Source organism: Lutra lutra, chromosome 9 (assembly GCF_902655055.1).
Source record: "Lutra lutra chromosome 9, mLutLut1.2, whole genome shotgun sequence".
Taxonomy (NCBI): domain Eukaryota; kingdom Metazoa; phylum Chordata; class Mammalia; order Carnivora; family Mustelidae; genus Lutra; species Lutra lutra.
This window is the reverse complement of record NC_062286.1, coordinates 128,301,374-128,319,968: the sequence shown is the minus strand read 5'-3', so window position 1 is coordinate 128,319,968 and position 18,595 is coordinate 128,301,374. Positions and strand designations below refer to the sequence as shown.

Here is an 18,595-nt window from a genome sequence, read left to right as displayed (position 1 = left end):
TTTTTTTTAATTTCTTTTCATGGTAACAGTATTCATTGTTTTTGCACCACACCCAGTGCTCCATGCAATCTGTGCCCTCCCTAATACCCACCACCTGGTTCCCCCAACCTCCCACCCTCCCACCCTTCAAAACCCTCAGGTTGTTTTTCAGAGTCCATAGTCTCTCATGGTTCACCTCCCCTTCCAATTTCCCTCAACTCCCTTCCCCTCTCCATCTCCCCATGTCCTCCATGCTATTTGTTATGCTCCACAAATAAGTGAAACCATATGATAATTGACTCTCTCTGCTTGACTTATTTCACTCAGCATAATCTCTTCCAGTCCCGTCCATGTTGCTACAGAAGTTGGGTATTCATCCTTTCTGATGGAGGCATAATACTCCATAGTGTATGTGGACCACATCTTCCTTATCCATTCGTCCGTTGAAGGCCATCTTGGTTCTTTCCACAGTTTGGTGACCATGGCCATTGCTGCTATAAACACTGGGGTACAGATGGCCCTTCTTTTCACTACACCTGTATCTTTGGGGTAAATACCCAGTAGTGCAATGGCAGGGTCATAGGGAAGCTCTATTTTTAATTTCTTTTTTTTTTAAGATTTTATTTATTTATTTGTCAGAGAGAGAGAGGGAGCGAGCATGAGCACAGGCAGACAGAGTGGTAGGCAGAGGCAGAGGGAGAAGTAGGCTCCCCGCTGAGCAAGGAGCCCGATGTGGGACTCGATCCCAGGACGCTGGGATCATGACCTGAGCCGAAGGCAGCCGCTTAACCAACTGAGCCACCCAGGCGTCCCTCTATTTTTAATTTCTTGAGGAATCTCCACACTGTTTTCCAAAGTGGCTGCACCAACTTGCATTCTTACCAACAGTGTAAGAGGGTTCCCCTTTCTCCACATCCCCTCCAACACATGTTGTTTCCTGTCTTGCTAATTTTGGCCATTCTAACTGGTGTAAGGTGGTATCTCAATGTGGTTTTAATCTGAATCTCCCTGATGGAGAGTGATGATGAACATTTTTTCATGTGTCTGAGAGCTATTTGTATATCTTCATTGGAGAAGTGTCTGTTCATATCTTCTGCCATTTTTTAATATGATTGTCTGTTTTCTGTGTGTTGAGTTTGAGGAGTTCTTTATAGATCCTGGATATCAACCTTTTGTCTATACTGTCATTTGCAAATATCTTCTCCCATTCCGTTCTCACCTGAGCTTTTATACCTGGAGTCCCTCCACTTGGCTGGCCTTCCCCAGCCAGCCCGAGCTCTGCGTGGCTGGCCCCTTCTCCTCCTCCAGACCTCAGTCCGTTCCCCCTCTCAGCCTGACGGGATCCTATCCCCATCCTTTCAAATTACCCTGTTTTGTGATCTCTGTTTTATAGCCACACTTCCACGTTACCTTGTTTTAAAGAATTTGGCTGTTTCTCGGAGAGTCTGATGTTCGACTATCTGGAATCACCTTCGTTTATTTATTCACTGAAAAACCCTGTCTGCCTGCTCCTCCCAGAAAGCCCGCTTCGTCGAGTTGGGGACTCTGTGTTGCTCACCTGTGCGCAGAGCTCACTAAATAGACGTGGTGAGTGAGTGAACGCATGGATGTGTGGCTTTTTTGGACTGGTTCCCTCCCCTCCATCTCTGCTGCCACCATCTGTCACCTGGGCCCTCCCATCTTCCCTGCTCTCTCTGCTTACATTTGTACCTCCTCCTGTCTGTCCTCCATGAAGCTGCGAGAATGATCTCGGGGCACCTGGGTGGCTCAGTTGGTTAAGCGTCCAACTCTGGATTTTGGCTCAGGTCATAATCTCAGGGTTGTGGGATCAAGCCCTGCACTGGGCTCCACACTTGGGGTGGAGTCACCTTGTCCCTTTCGCTCTGTTCCTGTTCTCCCTGTCCCCCAACCCCCATGCTCCCTCTTTCTCTCAAATATATAAATAAATTTTTTTTTAATATACAGATGTGGCCACAGCCTTGCGCCAATTGCAGATCTGCAGGTGGTTTCCTGTTTCCCCAAAAGAAATTCCATTTGCCCAGTGTTTGGGGTCCCTACCTCATGGCGGGGATGAGCCATCACAGCTCGTTTCCTGGTGAGGGATGAGGACCTCAGTAGCACGCTGAGTGATCTTAGGGACACCTAGGGACAACATTAGGTGGGGTGTGCAATGACTATGGGGGGGGAAACGACTATGGGGTGGGAAACTGGTCCCTGTCCTTCTTCCCACCCACAGGCTGCACTTCCTGCTGCTTGCCCTCACTTCTGGTTCCACTCCCTCTCCTCCACTTTAAATGTGCTTCTTCTCTCTGCCTTCCTAGCCCCTGAATCCCACCCCTGTAAGAACTCGCCATGCCTTTCCCCGACCACAGCAATCACTCCCTCAAACCCCCATCTCACGGCCTGTCGCTCTCACTCCTTGGTCTCTTCATATTCCGACTGCTTGTTTTTTTCTCCTACAAAGGAAAATCATAAGATCCAAGAAGGAGGCCCCTTGTGACGTTGCTTTATCCTAACCCCCAGGATGCTTTGGCATGAGGCTTTGCCCGTTGACTGTTTCTATGCCCACCATGCAGTGACCCAGTCATCGATGTCCTCCTCGATCGCCATGGCCCCTGGTGTCAGACAACTAGCAGTTTCAATCTCAGCGGTTACATCACTTATGGACCTTGGGTAAGTCCCTTCCTCATGTGTAAGACAGAACAACAGGGTGCCCAACTTGGGGGTTTATCGTGAGGATCAGATTCTGTCCATCAAAGCCCTGCAAAGAGGAAGAAGTCAAATGTTGTCCTTGGAATCAGAATTTGGTTTTTAGTTCCACTGTCATCAAAAAGGCTGCTTGGGATCCTGGGATTCTGGTCTCTTAGATCACACTTTGGAATTTACATATGACATTCTGACTGGAGAAATGTAGATCAAAGGTGATCTGGGTTCCGTGAAAGAGGAAGTAGGGCATCGCTGCCCGTTTGGGGTGATGGGTCATTCACACCACACGGTACTCCCTCGTGCAACCTAACACCTTCACTTCTCCTCCTCACTCTGAGCAATGGGGCGCCATTTAGAATAATGGGATTAGAAGCTTTGTGCATCATCGCTTTGGAAGCAACCTTTGTAGTTGGTGGGGGGCAATTCCCAGTCCTCAGTGAAGCCACATGGGTTGGTAGAAGCAGCATGGATCAAGTTCTGGCTCAATGGCTCCCGAGCTGGGCACCTTAGGACAAGTTCCTTGGCCTCTCTGAATCTTGGGTTTCATCCAATCTAACCTGGCGGTGATGGGATTCGCTGTTTGTCACCCAAGCTGATGTTGTTTTGCAACTGAAATGGAAATCAAACTGGGAGCTCTGGCCGCCCACGCAGAGATCTGAGATTAACTGGGGCAAAGGGCTGATGAGGTGGAGGAGCCAAGGCCAGAGGGATTTATGGGGCCCAGGGTTTATGGTTTTGATATGGGTTTATTAAGCAGAGTCTGGGACTGTGGTAGCCTCCGCTGGCCCCCAGCCCCCAGGTCCATGCTGGCAGACACATGGACAAGGCTTGTGTTGCAACACTATGGAAAACATTTCCTGGAGCTCTGGAAGGGAGGGAAGGGACAGGGGAAGGCGGGGGTGGCCTCAGGGATCTGCAGGCAGCTCACAGGTGCTCTTGAGGCTGGAGAAATTGATGATTGTATCTCATTAGAAAGGGTCTGGATGGAGGGTTCACACTGAGCCCCTGGTGGTAGGCACCTCACACCCAAGAGCTCTTCCACTTATTCTGGTCTCATTCATTTTAATCCTGACAACACTCCCAGAGGGAAGCATCATTTCCGGTTTCCAGATGAGGCTTGGAGAAGTGGAATTACACTGATCTGTGACTCCCAGGCCCAGAAATGTTGTCACCTCCCTTGGGGAAGCTGAAAAGGGTTGTCCTGCTCCACTCTCATCCTTGTGTGACTCCACACCTGGGCCTCCGGACTCCGGCCACCCCATAAGCCCTATCCCCCATCCCTGAATGCCCTGGCGTGCTGGTGATGTGTAGCAACCGCTCCCCAGGGGCAAAGCCTTGATCTGTAGCTCTTGCCTGTACCTGTCTCACCCTTACCATCCATGTCACACTGCCAAACTTGAAGTTGGGAAGAGAAGCTCTGCAGGACACACCCCCGAGGGAACATGAGGCTGGGATGTGTGGGGGCCACGGCACGAGCCCACCCACCTAGTTTACCAGGGGAGAGGGCCAAAGTGGCCACAGACCTGGCTAGAAATTCTCTGGTGCGTCCTTGCCTTTATGGTTTTTTATTTTTTTTATAAAGATTTTATTTATTTATTTGTTAGAGACAGAGAGAGCATGAGCACAGGCAGACAGAGTGGTAGGCAGAGGCAGAGGGAGAAGCAGGCTCCCCGCTGAGCAAGGAGCCCGATGTGGGACTCGATCCCAGGACGCTGGGATCATGACCTGAGCAGAAGGCAGCCGCTTAACCAACTGAGCCACCCAGGCATCCCATGCCTTTATTGTTTTTTAAAACAGCACTTGTCTTTATGAAATTTCCTCATGCCTACTCATGCGTTGTGGCCAGACCAAGGTCCCTGGCAAGGACCCAGAATTAGGCTCCATCTCGGACCCTGTTGCCAAACCCCCAGATCTTTCCATCACTCTCCCACCACATCCCTCCCCTCTTCCAGAGGGAGAATTGACTGTCACTCTCACTACATAGTGAACACTTGGAAACGGGGATCAGAGTTAGAGTCCCACTTCTACCTCTGCCCTGAGCCTCAGTTTTCCCAGCTCTAAATGGGGGGCAGGGGGCAGGGATAATAATGTCTAACTTGCTTACCTCTTGATGTGAGATTGAAAAGCAATATAAAAGCATTTTCCCACCATAAAGGACCATCTGGCTCTTCTCATTCTTATTTCTAACACCTGACAAGGAAAGAAAGGACACCCATCCAAGGACTTAGAAAACATATGTGCCATTTATTTTGCTTTATAAACTTTTGTTAAAACACACAAGAGTAAGAAATGGTTTTTTGCTTCTTCGCCCCATTGGGTGGCAGTGATGGGCTTGGGGGTTAGCACGGGGGCGGGTGGTTTTCACACCCACAGGAAGCAGCCTGCTTCCAGAATCGCTTGGTGTGAATTTCACAATTCAACCCATTCAGGGAAATTTACGGAACAACTTGGCAAAAGTAATTGGCTTGGTCATTTCAAAAGATCCAGGAGCATCCATCTCTGACCCTCTCCTCTGTCCATGCTGCAGGGAGTCCTGTGGGTTCTGGAAGCTCCTGAGAGCTGCCCAGGGAAATGGCTCTCAGGGGAGGAACTGGAGGGTCCATGCTTGCCCTCCCAACCCTTGTTTCATTCTCCAGATTTTATATTTTAGGACTAGAACTCAGGTGGCAAAGAGAGAGAGAAAGGTCTTGAAATGCCATGTCCTCAGAGTCAGAAAAGTCAACTGCTCTTTGTTGTGGGCTTCCTGCATTCCAATAAAATTATTAAAATAGAACGGATTTCTCCTCCAGGAAGGGGTCATTTTGGACTGAGGACTGAGCCCCTGACCCAGAAGGCTGCCACTATTAAAAGCCACTGCTAACCTAATTCATCCTGTGGAAAATTCCTATCTCAACTTCGTCCCCGTGACTGAGGCCTGAGCACCAGTGGGGGACTGGAGGAGCAAAGGGTGGGGATGGCCACAAAGACAGAAAGATTCCAGCCTCCCCACCTGACCCCAGATGAGTCTGGGTTCCCTGACCGGGATTTCTGCGGACTCAGAATGAGGGATGGCTGGAGAAGGCTTGAGGGCTCTGAGCAGGGGACAGTCTCTCCTGGGACCGGGGAACATGGCTTGGTGGCATGGGCAGGCCACTCCTGGGACCACTGGAGATGTAAAGGTTTCTCTTGGACATACTGCCCTCAAACCCCTCATGCCTGCATCACAAAAAGCGATCACTAAGGATGGAATTTGGGGGCGCTGGGGTCCTACCCCTGTCCACTCAGAAGGGTCAGCCTGGGGTGGGGACTGGTGGCCAGTCTAACTCTCCTAAGCACAGCTCCAGCCCCCAGGATACATCCCTTTTGTTCCCACTGGCTAGTGGCATTTTCCAGAATTTTCCCAAAGCTACCAAAATTTCCATGGATGATATGCTGGCTGTTCCATTCTGGGGCTTAATGTTTCCAGAGCAGCGCTCAAACCCAGGCCTTCCCATGTCTCCCTGGCCCAAAATACCCCACTCCTGGACCACCAGGCCACACTGGTCCATCTCCTAAGAACAAGACCCCTGACACCCCTACCCCAGACTTGGGGGGTGAGGAGAAGAAAGGGGTCCAAGAGTTATGAATTCTCCTGTTCTTCAGCAGACAGGATGCTGGGCCCCAAATGGACATTCATGTAACTCCAAGACAGTCTTAATCCTACACGTGGGCAGGGCCCCTGGAACAAATAAGACTTCGGCTTCTGAGGCTGATGACAGGGGCAGGAAGTCCCTCCAATGGATCACAGTGAGGACAGAGGTGCCCTTTCAGAGATGCTCGGCACCCTGGTCAAGAACTCCTGCTCTGACCCAGGCAGACCTGGGGTCCAATCCTGACTTGGCCACTTACTAGCGGTGTGAGTTCCAGAAAAATCAATCAACCACTCAGATCTCAATTTCATCTTCTGGAACAGTCTCTGGGAGGCAAGGAGGTGATGTGTGTCAAGTGCCTTAACGCAGCACCAGAAACGAGGCAGAGTTTGAGACAAGCCCTGGAGAAGGGGGTCATTCTTCCCTGATGTCCTTCTGAGCTGGGCTCGCATCCAGCCATCTTCGTCTCCAGGTTGCCTTGTCCTCACCTGGATCATGTCCTCAGCCCTTATCTGACCTCCCCGCTCCCTCCCGACCCACTGTGCCTCCTCCCCGGCTTCTCCCAAACCTCAGTGCCTCAGTCCTGGCATTTAAGACCCCTACGCTGCTCCAGACAGCCTGGTCTTTCCATCGCCTCCCTCCCATGCCCTTCTTCCGACCTGGGCCCTTTCTCACCTGCTCCACCAGCTGGAATCCTGCCCTTCCATAAAGGCCTACTGCAGAGTCTGCCCCAGAGCTTTCTCTGACCACCTCAGCCTTTCCAAGTTCCTGTTGCAACTGTCCACCTTGGCTTGTCCTCTCGTGGTGGACAGCCTGCGGGGAGCACCACCCCCTGTACCCACCTGATTCCCTGAGGAGAGCCACAGGTAAGAGATGGAAGGGTGTCCCCCTTCTCACCAGTCTCCCACACTGTGCCTAGCCCAGCTGGTGCTTTAAAAATGCTCCTGGAATGACTGGGGGATTGCGTGCGAGTTTCCTTCAGCCTCTGGAGAGGTGGCTGTGGAGGAATTAGGATGGCTGAGGAAGGTAACAGTGGCAGGTGGAGAGGTTGGAGGTTGGGGTAGGAGAACAGGGAGAGGTCAGATGCCCCAATCCGACCCAGCCTTGAAGGGCTCTGTGTCTGGGGACTAGGGCAGTACTTGGAGAAAGAAGTATCCATCTGAAGGGGAAGGGAGCTATGTTGAAGCAAGGTCCCGTGTCGTCTCCAGACAGTTGTCCTTTGGGGCTGAAGAAGTAGGGGGCAAGTATGATGAAGGGGAAGGAGGCAGTGGCTTCGGTAAGAGAAGAGTTGTCGAAGGCAGCAGAGGATTTCCCAGCTGGGGCCTCCCCGAGTCAGAGCCCTGTCATCCAGAGCAGGGGGTAGAGGGTAGCAACGGGCTATGGCCCAGAGCCCAAGTTCTTGGTCCCCTTGCCCTTTCCACTGCTGCCCTGAGACTGGCCTTGTTGTCATGGCTTCCTTCACTGTGAACAAGTGACCACTGGGGCTCTCTGAGGGGTCTGGGGGGCCGGCAGAGCCCCCGACCCCCAACGGCTTGCTAGATGACTTCCTGCTTGGTGATGGTCGGCTGGGGGATGGCGGAGGGGGGCTTGACGATGGTGGCGATCGCTCCCGGCAGGAGCTTGTAGGGCTCAGACCCCGAGCCACCTGGCGGTGAGGGCTGTGGAGTCTCAGGGGTGGCTGGAAGGACAGAGAGACAGACAGAGGCTACTGAGAATTTCAAGCTTTTGGGGAATAACCAGAGTCCTAGGAAGGTTCTTCCCCCTCTCTGAATTAGTTTTCTCTTCTAGAAAATGAGAGAATTAAACTAGACAATCTCTAAGGTTTCCTACAGCTCAAACCTTGAATCCCTGATCTTGACGTCTAAGTCTGGTAAGGTCTGGAAGGCTATGGCTGGGCCAGTTGTGGCCAGAGGCTTCTGCCCAGGTTCTACCAACCCCCATCTCCTCCACCATTTAACATGGAGATCTGGGCTGCTTCTTCCAAATCAGGGCCCAGCTCTGACTCTCTTCAAGGACAGTGGGACATGTGACAGCAATATCCTTTCTTGGAGACAAAGAGGAGCAGCTGATGAGACCTAAGTGTCTGGCCAACTAACTTCGAAAATACCATTTCTTTAATATTAGGAAGATGAATAATGGAAACTAACTGGCCTCACAGCATCGCCTATTTGAAAGTTAACTTTGACCATGACCCACTTGGCCAACTTTATTCGATGAACAAGTTTCCCAAAGAACAATCTCAATGAAATGCAATCTCATTTTAGTGGACCACCTCATCCCGATGATAATCTTACTTTTGAAGAACTTTGTCCAATGACAAACTCACTCATGTAAGATTTCACCTCAGGGGACCATCTAGACTAGTGGACATCCCCACCCAATGAGGAGTCTCACCCAACGGTCTAACGGATACTCTTACCTAAAATTGGGCAGTACTTCAAGAACAATTTTACCTAATAGGCAACATCATAATGGAATTCTTATCCCAGTGGACATGTCCACCCAATGGATCCCTCATCCCAAGGACAGCTTCATTCAACAGAGGCTGTTAATTACCTCACTGAATAAATGGCCTCAGTGAAAAAACAGCCTTAACGAATGAGTAATCTCACTCCTCATTCCATACCCTAGAGCACAGAGAACCGTAATATCCCATCTTCTAGATGTTCCCATCTTCTAGACCCACCCCTCTTGACTCCCCTTTCTGGTCCCAACCTCATTCCTTGCTGAGTAGAGCTCAAGTTGCTCACCTGCCTGCGCCCTGGGTCGGGGCCACTCACACATCTGTCCATTGCTGAGGTGAGAGGGCATCGTGTTGGCAACAATGACGTTAGTGCCCATGTGTTCCTGCATCAGATGCGGGTGCAGGGGGTGGTGGGCATGAGGTGCATCACTGGAGGACCCTGCAGGTAGAGAGGGGCTCAGTCAGGATGAGGGGGTCCAAGATAAAGACCACGGGCCTCGTGGTACACCTTCCTCAAGTGTGGCCAATCAACCCGTTCACCCAGTATTGACAGTGCCTGTTGGCTACCGATTTCTGGGTGAGTAAACTGGGGCTTACCATTCCTATCTATAGGTCCTACGAGGTTCTTAAGAGGATCCAAAAAACCAAAAGAACAAAAGTTAAAAGAAAGAAGGAGCATATAAGGAAGCTGTGAGTGTAGTCACTGAATAGGAACATAGTGGATTTAACCAATGGCTCTCAAGCTCCATGGCATGCCAAGTCCTTCCATTTGGTGCCAACTCACCTGTAGCCTTGTCCCCCCAACACCTCTGCTTCAGCCAAACTAACCTACTGATAGCACCTAAGTGCTCCCTGTACTTCCCTAGCTCTGCTTTTACACATATATTTCCAAGAGAGATGCTTTCTCCACACCCCCCGATGTCCACCAGTCCAAATTCCAGCTCAGGTAATTCTACCTTTGGGAAGCTTCTCCTGATTCTTCACTCCCCAGTAGGAAATAAACCTCTCCTTCCTTGGAATTCCCATAGGAATCTATCTGCAACCCATCTTTTGGGAACATCTACTTTTCTGTCCATGAGCATTACAATTACAGCTATATTTTTCTCCTTTTTGAGGCCTAGCAAAGTGTCTAGAACACAGTAACTGCTTCAAAAAAACATGTCAGAATGATAATACCATATAAGATACTGACCATGGCAGTGGTCACTGATGTGCCATGATGAGACTTGAGGGATGGCAAGAGTCCTCTAAATTGACAGCTATCAATTACTGAGCATCTAATATATGCCAGGTACTGTTCTACATACTTTTCATGTCAAAATAACTGAATCCTCTCAACAGTCCTCTAAGGTGGGTTATCCCATTCCCATTCTACAGATGAGATTACAGGGCCTGGACAGATTAATTACTTTACCCAAGTTTATCTGGCAACAGAGCACAAGCTCCATCCTGATCCTCCCCTGCCTTTTTCAAAAGATTTTAGTTTTAAGTAATCTCTGCACCCAACCTGGGGCTCAAACTCACGACCTTGAGATCAAGATTCGCACACTCTTCTGACTGAGCCGGCCAGGCGCCCAAGTTCTGATCTTGATCTCAGCGACACTTAATTCACAATTCATAATTCACAGGGTCAAAGTGAGAATGCAATGAGTTTGTAGTTCTCAACTGGGAGAGATTTGGGGCCCTCTGGACACATTTGACAGTACCTGAAGACATTTTGGCTGTCACTCCTATAGGAGTACTATCAGAATCTTATGGGTGGAGGCCAGGACTGTGGCTAAACAGTGTACACAAGAGCCCCCACAAAAAAAGATTATCCAGTCCCAACTATGTGCCAAGGTGGCCCTTAGCCATACCATTGCCCGTGACCGTATCGCCTCCCAAATCCTAACTAAGTTCAAGTGCCCTCACTTAGATCCCGACTCCTATCCTACCAGCCCACTGGACGAGGGCTATCGCTGCAAAATTCTCTCACCCCACTACAGCTGTCCCGTCACTGATCCCCACTTCTTAGTCTCTATCACCACAGCCCCTAGCTGCTGGAGCACCACGGAGCTGCTTCCACCCTGAGCTTTGAACTCATGCTCGAGCAACAGACTCAAACATGAAACTGCCTCCTGATAACACACTTCGCCCCGCGCATGTCTATGGTCATCTCGAGCTTCGCCGAAGTATAACTTGGTCTCTTGGTTCGTCTCCACGGCCACCATCATCTCAGCCTCAACCTGTTTTCCCTCCATCTTCCTCATTTCAATAAGTTACTCCAGGAGCATCCCTGTCACTCAAAGCAAAAATGTGGGTTTCATCCTTGACTCTTCCCATCCCCTCACCCCCGCCCCGCCCACACTTCTGATCAATCAACAAATCCTACCTCCGCACTGATGGTCCAGTTTATCCAGTCACACCTTCGCCCCAGCCTCCACTGTCCTATCCCCACCTGGTGACAGTAACATTCTCAGGGGTCTCCTGCCTCTCCTGTGCTCCCCTGACATCATTCCCTTTCTACCTAACATTCAGAGTCGTTTGTTAAAAACAGTAGTCTGATTTGCACTCTTCTTACCCAAGCTGCAATGAAAATGAAATCCAGATTTCTGACCATGACCTACAAGACCGTATGCTCACCATTTGGTGTCTGCCCCTCACCGTCTTCATTTCAGGCAACCCCTCCCTCCCCCATCTCACGACCTTATTCTTTCTGGACCACACGGACATCCCCCACCTCAGGGCTTCTGCAGGAGTTACTCCTGCCTGGAACGCTTTTCTCTTGGCTTTTAAATGTTGGATTTTCTTTCATCCATTGGGTCTTAGCCAAAAAAGTCCCCGCTTTCGGAGAACAGGGAAGGAGGAGGTGGCGGAGCTGGGAGGTGAGCTAGGTGTGAGGCCCGATCTCTGGCCAGGGAGCCCCGCCCACCTCTCCGCCCCTCCTGGGCCTGGCACGGACCTCCCAGCAGCATCTCCTGCAGCAGGTTGTCGATCTTGGCCATGCCGAAGAGCTTGATGAACTGGATCTGCTCGATCATCTGCCAGGTGATGCTCTGCAGGGTGGGCAGGAGGAGCAGCAGCTCGCCGAAGCGACCTCGGGAGTCATACTGACGGTCGTTGATGTAGTCCTCCAGGCTCACCTGTACCTGCGAGCGCAGCCGCTTGATCTTGCCCGGGTCGCTCAGCCCCTTGGCATCTGCAACGGGAGGGCAGGGGTCGAGGGCCCAGCTGGAGCATCTGGAGAGCCAGGACCCAGATCTCCCCTGACTCCTGAGGCCCTGATGCGGGGGCGGGGGGGGGGGCCCAGTGGCCCAAGGTCACTTGCAGGGTCCTTAGCAGTGCTGGGACCAGGATTCAGGGTCCTCAAGAACCAGGGTTCACTAGCACACTTATAGCTTCCTGGACGCGGGCAGAAAAGCATTTATGTCACATTTCCTGAGGTACAGAACTGGGAGATGGGGGGTGGCAGAGGACAGGTGGGTTGGACTCTAGAAGCATACCGAAGAGGGCACCTAACAACCTCCTCACTACACGTGGGGAAAACGAGGCAGGGAGCAGGAAAAGGACTTGGTCCAGGTCACACATCCAGCTTTTGGCAGATCCATGATGGGGACTTGGGGCTCTGGGTCACAGCTGAGGTCCCATTGACAAGACCTCAGTACATACTGCTTCCCTTAGAAGAGTCTCCCCACTTCCTTCCCCCCTTGCCTGTGTCATCCTGGGGTCTCAGGTTAGGCCTCACCTCCTCCAGGAAGCCTTCTTTGTTCCACCCTCCCAAGCCTGCTTTATGAGTGTCCATTGTGTCCCGCATTTCTGCGGTTCTTCTCTCACTACTGGCTGCACAGGATGCAACTGTCTCTTCCAGTAGATTATGAGCTCTGGACGGGCAGGCATGTCCTGTTTGTCATTTTCTTTTTTTTTTTTTTTTTTTTTTAAACATTTTATTTATTTATTTGAGAGAGAGAGAGAGAGAGACAGTGAGAGAGAGCATGAGCGAGGAGAAGGTCAGAGGGAGAAGCAGACTCCCGGTGGAGCTGGGAGCCTGATGCGGGACTCGATCCCGGGACTCCAGGATCATGACCTGAGCCGAAGGCAGTCGCTTAACCAACTGAGCCACCCAGGCGCCCCTGTTTGTCATTTTCAATCCAACACCTAGCACCATGCAAGTTCAATATTTATGGAATAGATAACTAGATAAGAGGATGGTTCGATGGATGGAGGGATGCGTGAATGAAAAAAAATCAAGAGATAAATTCTAGAGCCTAAACCTAGAAAAGGGTTCAAGTGATTGTCCAACAGTTAAACTCAACCTTTATGGCAATCATCCATTTATTTCCTCTTTTATAGACAAAGTGATTGGCAGAAAGAGAATTTCACCCATACTTCCAGTCCAGGGCTCACTCCACCGAGCCACATTTGTGCCTGCCTTCATTCAGTCAACAAACATTTATGGAGCATTCCCTCCACACCAGGCCCTATACTGGCTCACCTGCCCCTCTGAGCCAGGTTGCTGACCCTGACTCGGCATCAGTAATTCTCCCCATTTTCTTGAGCAACTACCATCTGCCCAGCTCCATGCTGAGCACTGTGGTGGGTACAGCCTGGGCCAGGCTCTCAGGGCAAGTAGAACCAGAACCCTTACTCTTTAAGAAATGGAAATGATGTGGGGCGCCTGGGTTGCTCAGTGGGTTAAAGCCTCTGCCTTCGGCTCAGGTCGCGATCCCGGGGTCCTGGGATTGAGCCCCGCATCGGGCTCTCTGCTCAGCGGGGAGCCTGCTTCCTCCTCTCTCCCTGCCTACTTGTGATTTCTGTCTGTCAAATAAATAAATAAAATCTTAAAAAAAAAAGAAATGGAAATGATGTGTGGTAGGTAAGAATACAGGCTTGAGAGCTATAGAGTCTGAAGTTCAAATCCAGATTCTGCCACTTCCTGGTGATGTGACCTTGGGCAAATTAATCAGTCTCCCTGTGTCTCAGTTTTTTTATCTGCAAAATGGGGATAGTAACCATTCCTACCTCATCAGTACCGCATTATAAGTCATAAGTGACATAATCCACGTTAAGTATTTAGAATGGTGTCCTAGTGAGGGTTCCACAAACTATGGTCATCTCCCTCTTCGTTACTATTATTATTGGAGGTGATCTCCATGAAGTCTAGCACTAAGAGCAGTGCCTGGCATGCAACAGGTCCCCTGTAACGTGTAAGGAGGGAGGGTAGCAAACAAGGTCTTTGGAGTCCGGGAATCTTGATATTGTGAAATGAAATCAGGCTTTGCATAAAGACATAGCTACAAAGTATTCTATAAAAATGCATGTGGAAAAAAAAATTTAAAAAAATTTAAAAAAATGCATGTGGAAAGTCAGTAGAGGGAATGGGGAAGAGGAAAGGCAAGGGCATATAAAGACAATTAGTAGAGACACTAAAATCACAGTGAAAATGCGGGAAGAAGATGGGAGCGGTGACAGAGGAAAGCAAAAGCCTCAACCAAGGCAGGAGGGAAAATACGACTGAAAATAGCTAAATCAAGAAAGAGACGGCTTAGTTTTTTTTTTTTTTAGCCAGAAGAAACAGTTAAAAGACTCAGAAATGGCTCCCCTGGGGAAATGGGCTTTCGCAGGGAAAGTGGGGGTACATTTTAAGTAGGTGCAGATATTGTTTTGATCAACATTTTTGAGGGAAAGAAGAAAAGGTGAAAGGAAAGGAAAGAAGGAAGATAGGAGGTCAGAAAAGGAAGGAGAGAGGAGAGGACAGAAGCGAAAGGGGGAAAAGAACAGAACGAAGCCTCTCGGTCCATGTGCCTCGTCAAGTCACGTCAACCCTCTGAACGCGGGTCTCTTCCTCATCTGTTAAAGAGCTCATGCAACAGCCTTAGCCCATTGCTGTACGGAAGAGTGAGGGTGTGAATGCAGGGTCCATAACCCAGTAAAAGAAGTCTGCTGGAGCTTCGGGGGTGGGTGGGGGGCGTGGACTGTACCTGGGTCAAAGAAGATGATGGCTTTGAGGCAGGCGTACTCATTGTCGTCGATCTGTAGCTCCTGGAAGGGCAGTACCAGCTCATCGAGGATGCGCATGGACACCCGACTCATCTCTGCCAGCTCCGGGCAGTGCCGAGGGACGATGTAGTCATTGCCTGGGTGGGTGGGAAGGAGAGGGGATGCGAATACCACCTTGGGGGTACCCTTCTCCCCAGCTTTGGACAGGCCTTGGCTTCCGCAGTTGCAATCCAACTGGTGCCCACGGGACAGGGCCCCATGGGGATTGTTATGCCCATTTTACAGATGAGGAAATGGAGGCCCAGAGGAAAGGAAAGAGTTGCTTGAAGTCACTGGAGTGGGTCTGGAGCCTGGCTTTCTAGGACCCTTTCACACCACCCATCACATTCTCCGATATGACCCATTAGAGCAGCGACATTCAGGGTCCCCTTGGGAGGCACCAGTGCATCCAGGTGAAGGGCCCAGATTCTAGAATTAGACTGCCTGGGGTTGAAATCCAGTTCTACTGCTAACTAACCATATATATTTGGATAAATTACTTTCTGTGCCTCAGTTTTTTCCATCTGTAAAATGGGGATAAATAACAGAGCTTACCTCATAGGGTTGTTGTATTAAAGGAGTAATGTTTGCAAAGTACTCAGACTAGTATCTGGCCCATAGTGTCATGTGTATAAGCATTTAGAATAATACATAAACATGGCGTGGAAGCACAAGTGACACAGGCCAGGTGGTTGTGCCATTCCTGGCGGCCTCCTGCTCCCGCTCCAGAAAGCACATCAGAGCGCATGGTCAATTCCATACATAACCCCGACCATGCTCTAACTTTAATGTTGGAGAACTTCCATTCCTTGATTCCTTGATTCCACATTTCCTTCCTGAGTGGAGGATCCAGTTGGGAACACTGGGAAACAGACATTCTTGATCTTTCTCCCTCGCCCCTGCATGCCACTTTGGAACTCTCCTGTGCCTGGATGCATTCCACCCCGGGCATGCCCTCCGCGGAGCCCCCGCTGGGGCAGGCAGCCTCCTTACCTAGAAGCAGAACGTCCTTGAACACCATGGATCGCTTGGTAGCTCCAAGCAGCAGGTGCTCACCAGCATGGGCTCTGAGCAGGGCCACCTGGAAAAGAGAAAGGATAATGTCTGGGAGCTGCACCCCTGGGAAGGTGTCTGTACCCCCGGGAAGGTGCTCCTAGCCAACTCAGTGACCCTGAGCAAGTCAGCTTAATGCTTCCCTTGCCTTTACCTGCTATTGAGTTAAACTATAAAATGGGCACCAGAAAACTTCTGCCTTCCTCCCATAACTGATAAAACCTGGAAAAGATTCAGGAGGAACCTGGAAGGGGACAGAATATGCACTCAGAGCTGGGAGGCCAAATGATGGCTTTATCTTTGAACTGCTGTGTCCTTGGGTGAGGTAAGCTGCCTCTTCCCTCTGGGCCTCATTTCTGTGCCTGATGAAACTTAACGTGTGTGTGTGTGTGTGTGTGTGTGTGTGTGTGTGTGTGTGTGTCTTCAGCAGAGGTTCAATGCCTTTCGTCAGACTTTCAAGAGGGTCTAGGAGCCAGAAAGTTCTAAAACTGTGGATTCTGAATTACTACCCATGGGCCAACGGTAGAAGATTATGAAGAGTACTTCATAAAATGCAGATTCTTGGACCCTACTCCCAGAGATTCTGAGGTTGTATGCATAGGGGTGGGCCCAAGGATCTGCATTTAACAAACTCCCCGGCTGATTCTGATGTGCAGTTGTGTCTCGGGAAATCACTGCTCTGCAAGATTTCCAGGACACCTGCTCACTTGACATTGTAAGACTCTAGGGTTCTGAGAGTGAGTTCCAAGAGGTTGGACGTGGATGTTGGTTCCCAAGGCCAAGGTGTGAGCGCTGGTCCTTGGCACGGGATGAGCTTGACATGTTCCTTCCCTGCAGAGAAGACAAAGCAGCTTTGGCAGCCTGAAGTCCAGGGCAGGGACCCAGCCAGGAGGACATTGTCTGTCCTTTCCGGGCCATCGGCTTTGGGAATGGCATAGGGCCTAAAGGATGGTGAGCACAGCAGCTGGTAAAAGTAGTAGCCAGCTGGAGGCCTCGAGGATCTTGTCTGCAAGGTTGGGTTGGGGAATTCTGAAGCTTTTTTAGCAGGCTAGGCTAGGAAGTAAAAATGCTTCTGTTCATTCATTCAGTCATCAAAAGTTAAGTGCCTAGTAAGTGACAGGCACTTCCTAGGAAGGAAGGATGAGAGGGAGGGAGGGAGGGGAGTGAGAGTCATGTGATAAAGAGTGATGGGACAAGAGGGGCTACATTAGATGCAGAGGTCAGAGAAGTCACTCTAAGGAGATGGCATTGTCTAGGGCATGGAAGGCCGCTGGCACATAACATAGTAAACATTCAATAAGTATTTATTTGAATGAAGAAAGGAAGGATTGGGTGAATGAATGAATGAATGAATGGGCAAACGTGTGAACTCCCTCTCCAGATCTTGCAGCGACCTGCCTTTCTTCATCTGTCCTCCCAGGGTCCCATCCTGGGAGGATGACAAGAAGGAGGAGAATGGCATTTGCCTTGCAGATGAGGGGCCACTTCCCATGACCAGGACAAGGGAAGCCAATCACCAGTGACTGTGCAGGGCTTTTGTCACTGACCCCACCCGGTGGCTCTCAAACCCAGGGGCAGAAGCCCCGGAAGGAACTCCCAGCCCCTGGCTGCCTTGCCCTGCAACCTGGTGCAGATCCCTTTCCCTCGCTAGACCTTGGCCCCTTTATTCGATGCTACCCAGCCTCCTAGGTGTCAATGGGTTGATGGCCAAAACAAATCAAGAAGTGAATAAACTTGGAAAGTGGTTCCTGGGGAAGTACTGATAGATCTGGGGTATCCTTTGGAGGACAGTGTCCCCCAATTCTCCCAGGTGTGTCCCAACTCTCTTGGGCAAGATGGGCTCCTTATACACCATGAATGGGGAGCTGGGAACCCTCCTGACATGGCGGCTATTCCTGGGGTGGGCAGGTGGCGTGGGGGGTGTTAATGATTGTCCTGTGTTGCTGGCCACCCATCACTGCTCTCTAAGAATGCTCTGAGCCCCAGCCAGGGCGGTTTGGGTGGGAAATCGAGGTTAACAATTGCTCAGCTTGGGGGTATCTTATTGCCCTGCTGAGCCCCTGGGAAGGAACAGAAGGGATTAAACATTAATATAGACTCGCGAGCAGAGGGGACCAGGGCCAGCACACAAGGAACAGGGGAAAAGGCAGGGGCAGCTTGGCCAAGATCCCCGGCCTGTCATCCCTCCCAAAGCAGGGAGGGAACCACGAGACAGAGCATCCGACCCAGGCCCGAGTAGGAGGGTGAGAACCAGCCGAACCAGTGTTTCCACAGTGCGCCCCACCTTAGGATACTAACAGGTGTTCCAAGAGTCTGGGGCTTCAGGGAGTCTGAGAGCCCTGGGTCCCACCAAGATCAGCAGCTTCCTTGCCTGAAGGACTTCTCGGAAACCTTCATAGACTACATGCATTGTCAGTATGTGGTGCAGATGTGCAGAACCGAGAAACACTGCACCAGGAGCTGATGTCTGGGGCACCATCCAAGCTTCCCTCCAAGCTGAGAAGCTGACCCAGTCTGACAGTCCCTCCAGACAGGAGACCCCTATGAGGTGCCTGGCCAGGAGCGATTGCTTGCAGTATCTCAGAAACTCATCTGTCCTCAGACGTGCACCCCACTGCTCCAGCCTCTTCCCTGCCCCCACCTCCACGACGGTGCCGGTATTCCAAAGAAGATACTTCGGGAACAGAAAGCTCAATTAAACCATCTTGGTGGGATACAGGAATGAAAGTGATACTCAGGGAGGCCGGCTGTGGCCTGGGCCACGACGTTG

At 50.7% G+C, this 18,595-nt stretch overlaps 1 protein-coding gene across 5 annotated transcripts in view; it reads right to left on the bottom strand.

Moving 5' to 3' along the window:
- Positions 1 to 4,909: 4,909 nt before the first annotated feature.
- The window catches only part of HNF4A (hepatocyte nuclear factor 4 alpha), a 62,428-nt gene continuing 48,742 nt past the window's right edge, over positions 4,910 to 18,595 (bottom strand). For 4 of the 5 annotated variants that reach the window (XM_047745477.1, XM_047745479.1, XM_047745478.1 and 1 more), the window contains exons 6-10: positions 15,766 to 15,853; positions 14,715 to 14,870; positions 11,669 to 11,935; positions 9,044 to 9,196; positions 4,910 to 7,971 (exon numbers count right to left, since the gene is read on the bottom strand). In XM_047745477.1, the coding sequence (XP_047601433.1) occupies positions 7,829 to 7,971; positions 9,044 to 9,196; positions 11,669 to 11,935; positions 14,715 to 14,870; positions 15,766 to 15,853 (807 nt within the window). In that variant the 3' untranslated portion in view covers positions 4,910 to 7,828. The remainder of the gene's footprint in view (positions 7,972 to 9,043; positions 9,197 to 11,668; positions 11,936 to 14,714; positions 14,871 to 15,765; positions 15,854 to 18,595) is intronic. The other variant, XM_047745476.1, reaches the window with a different exon arrangement.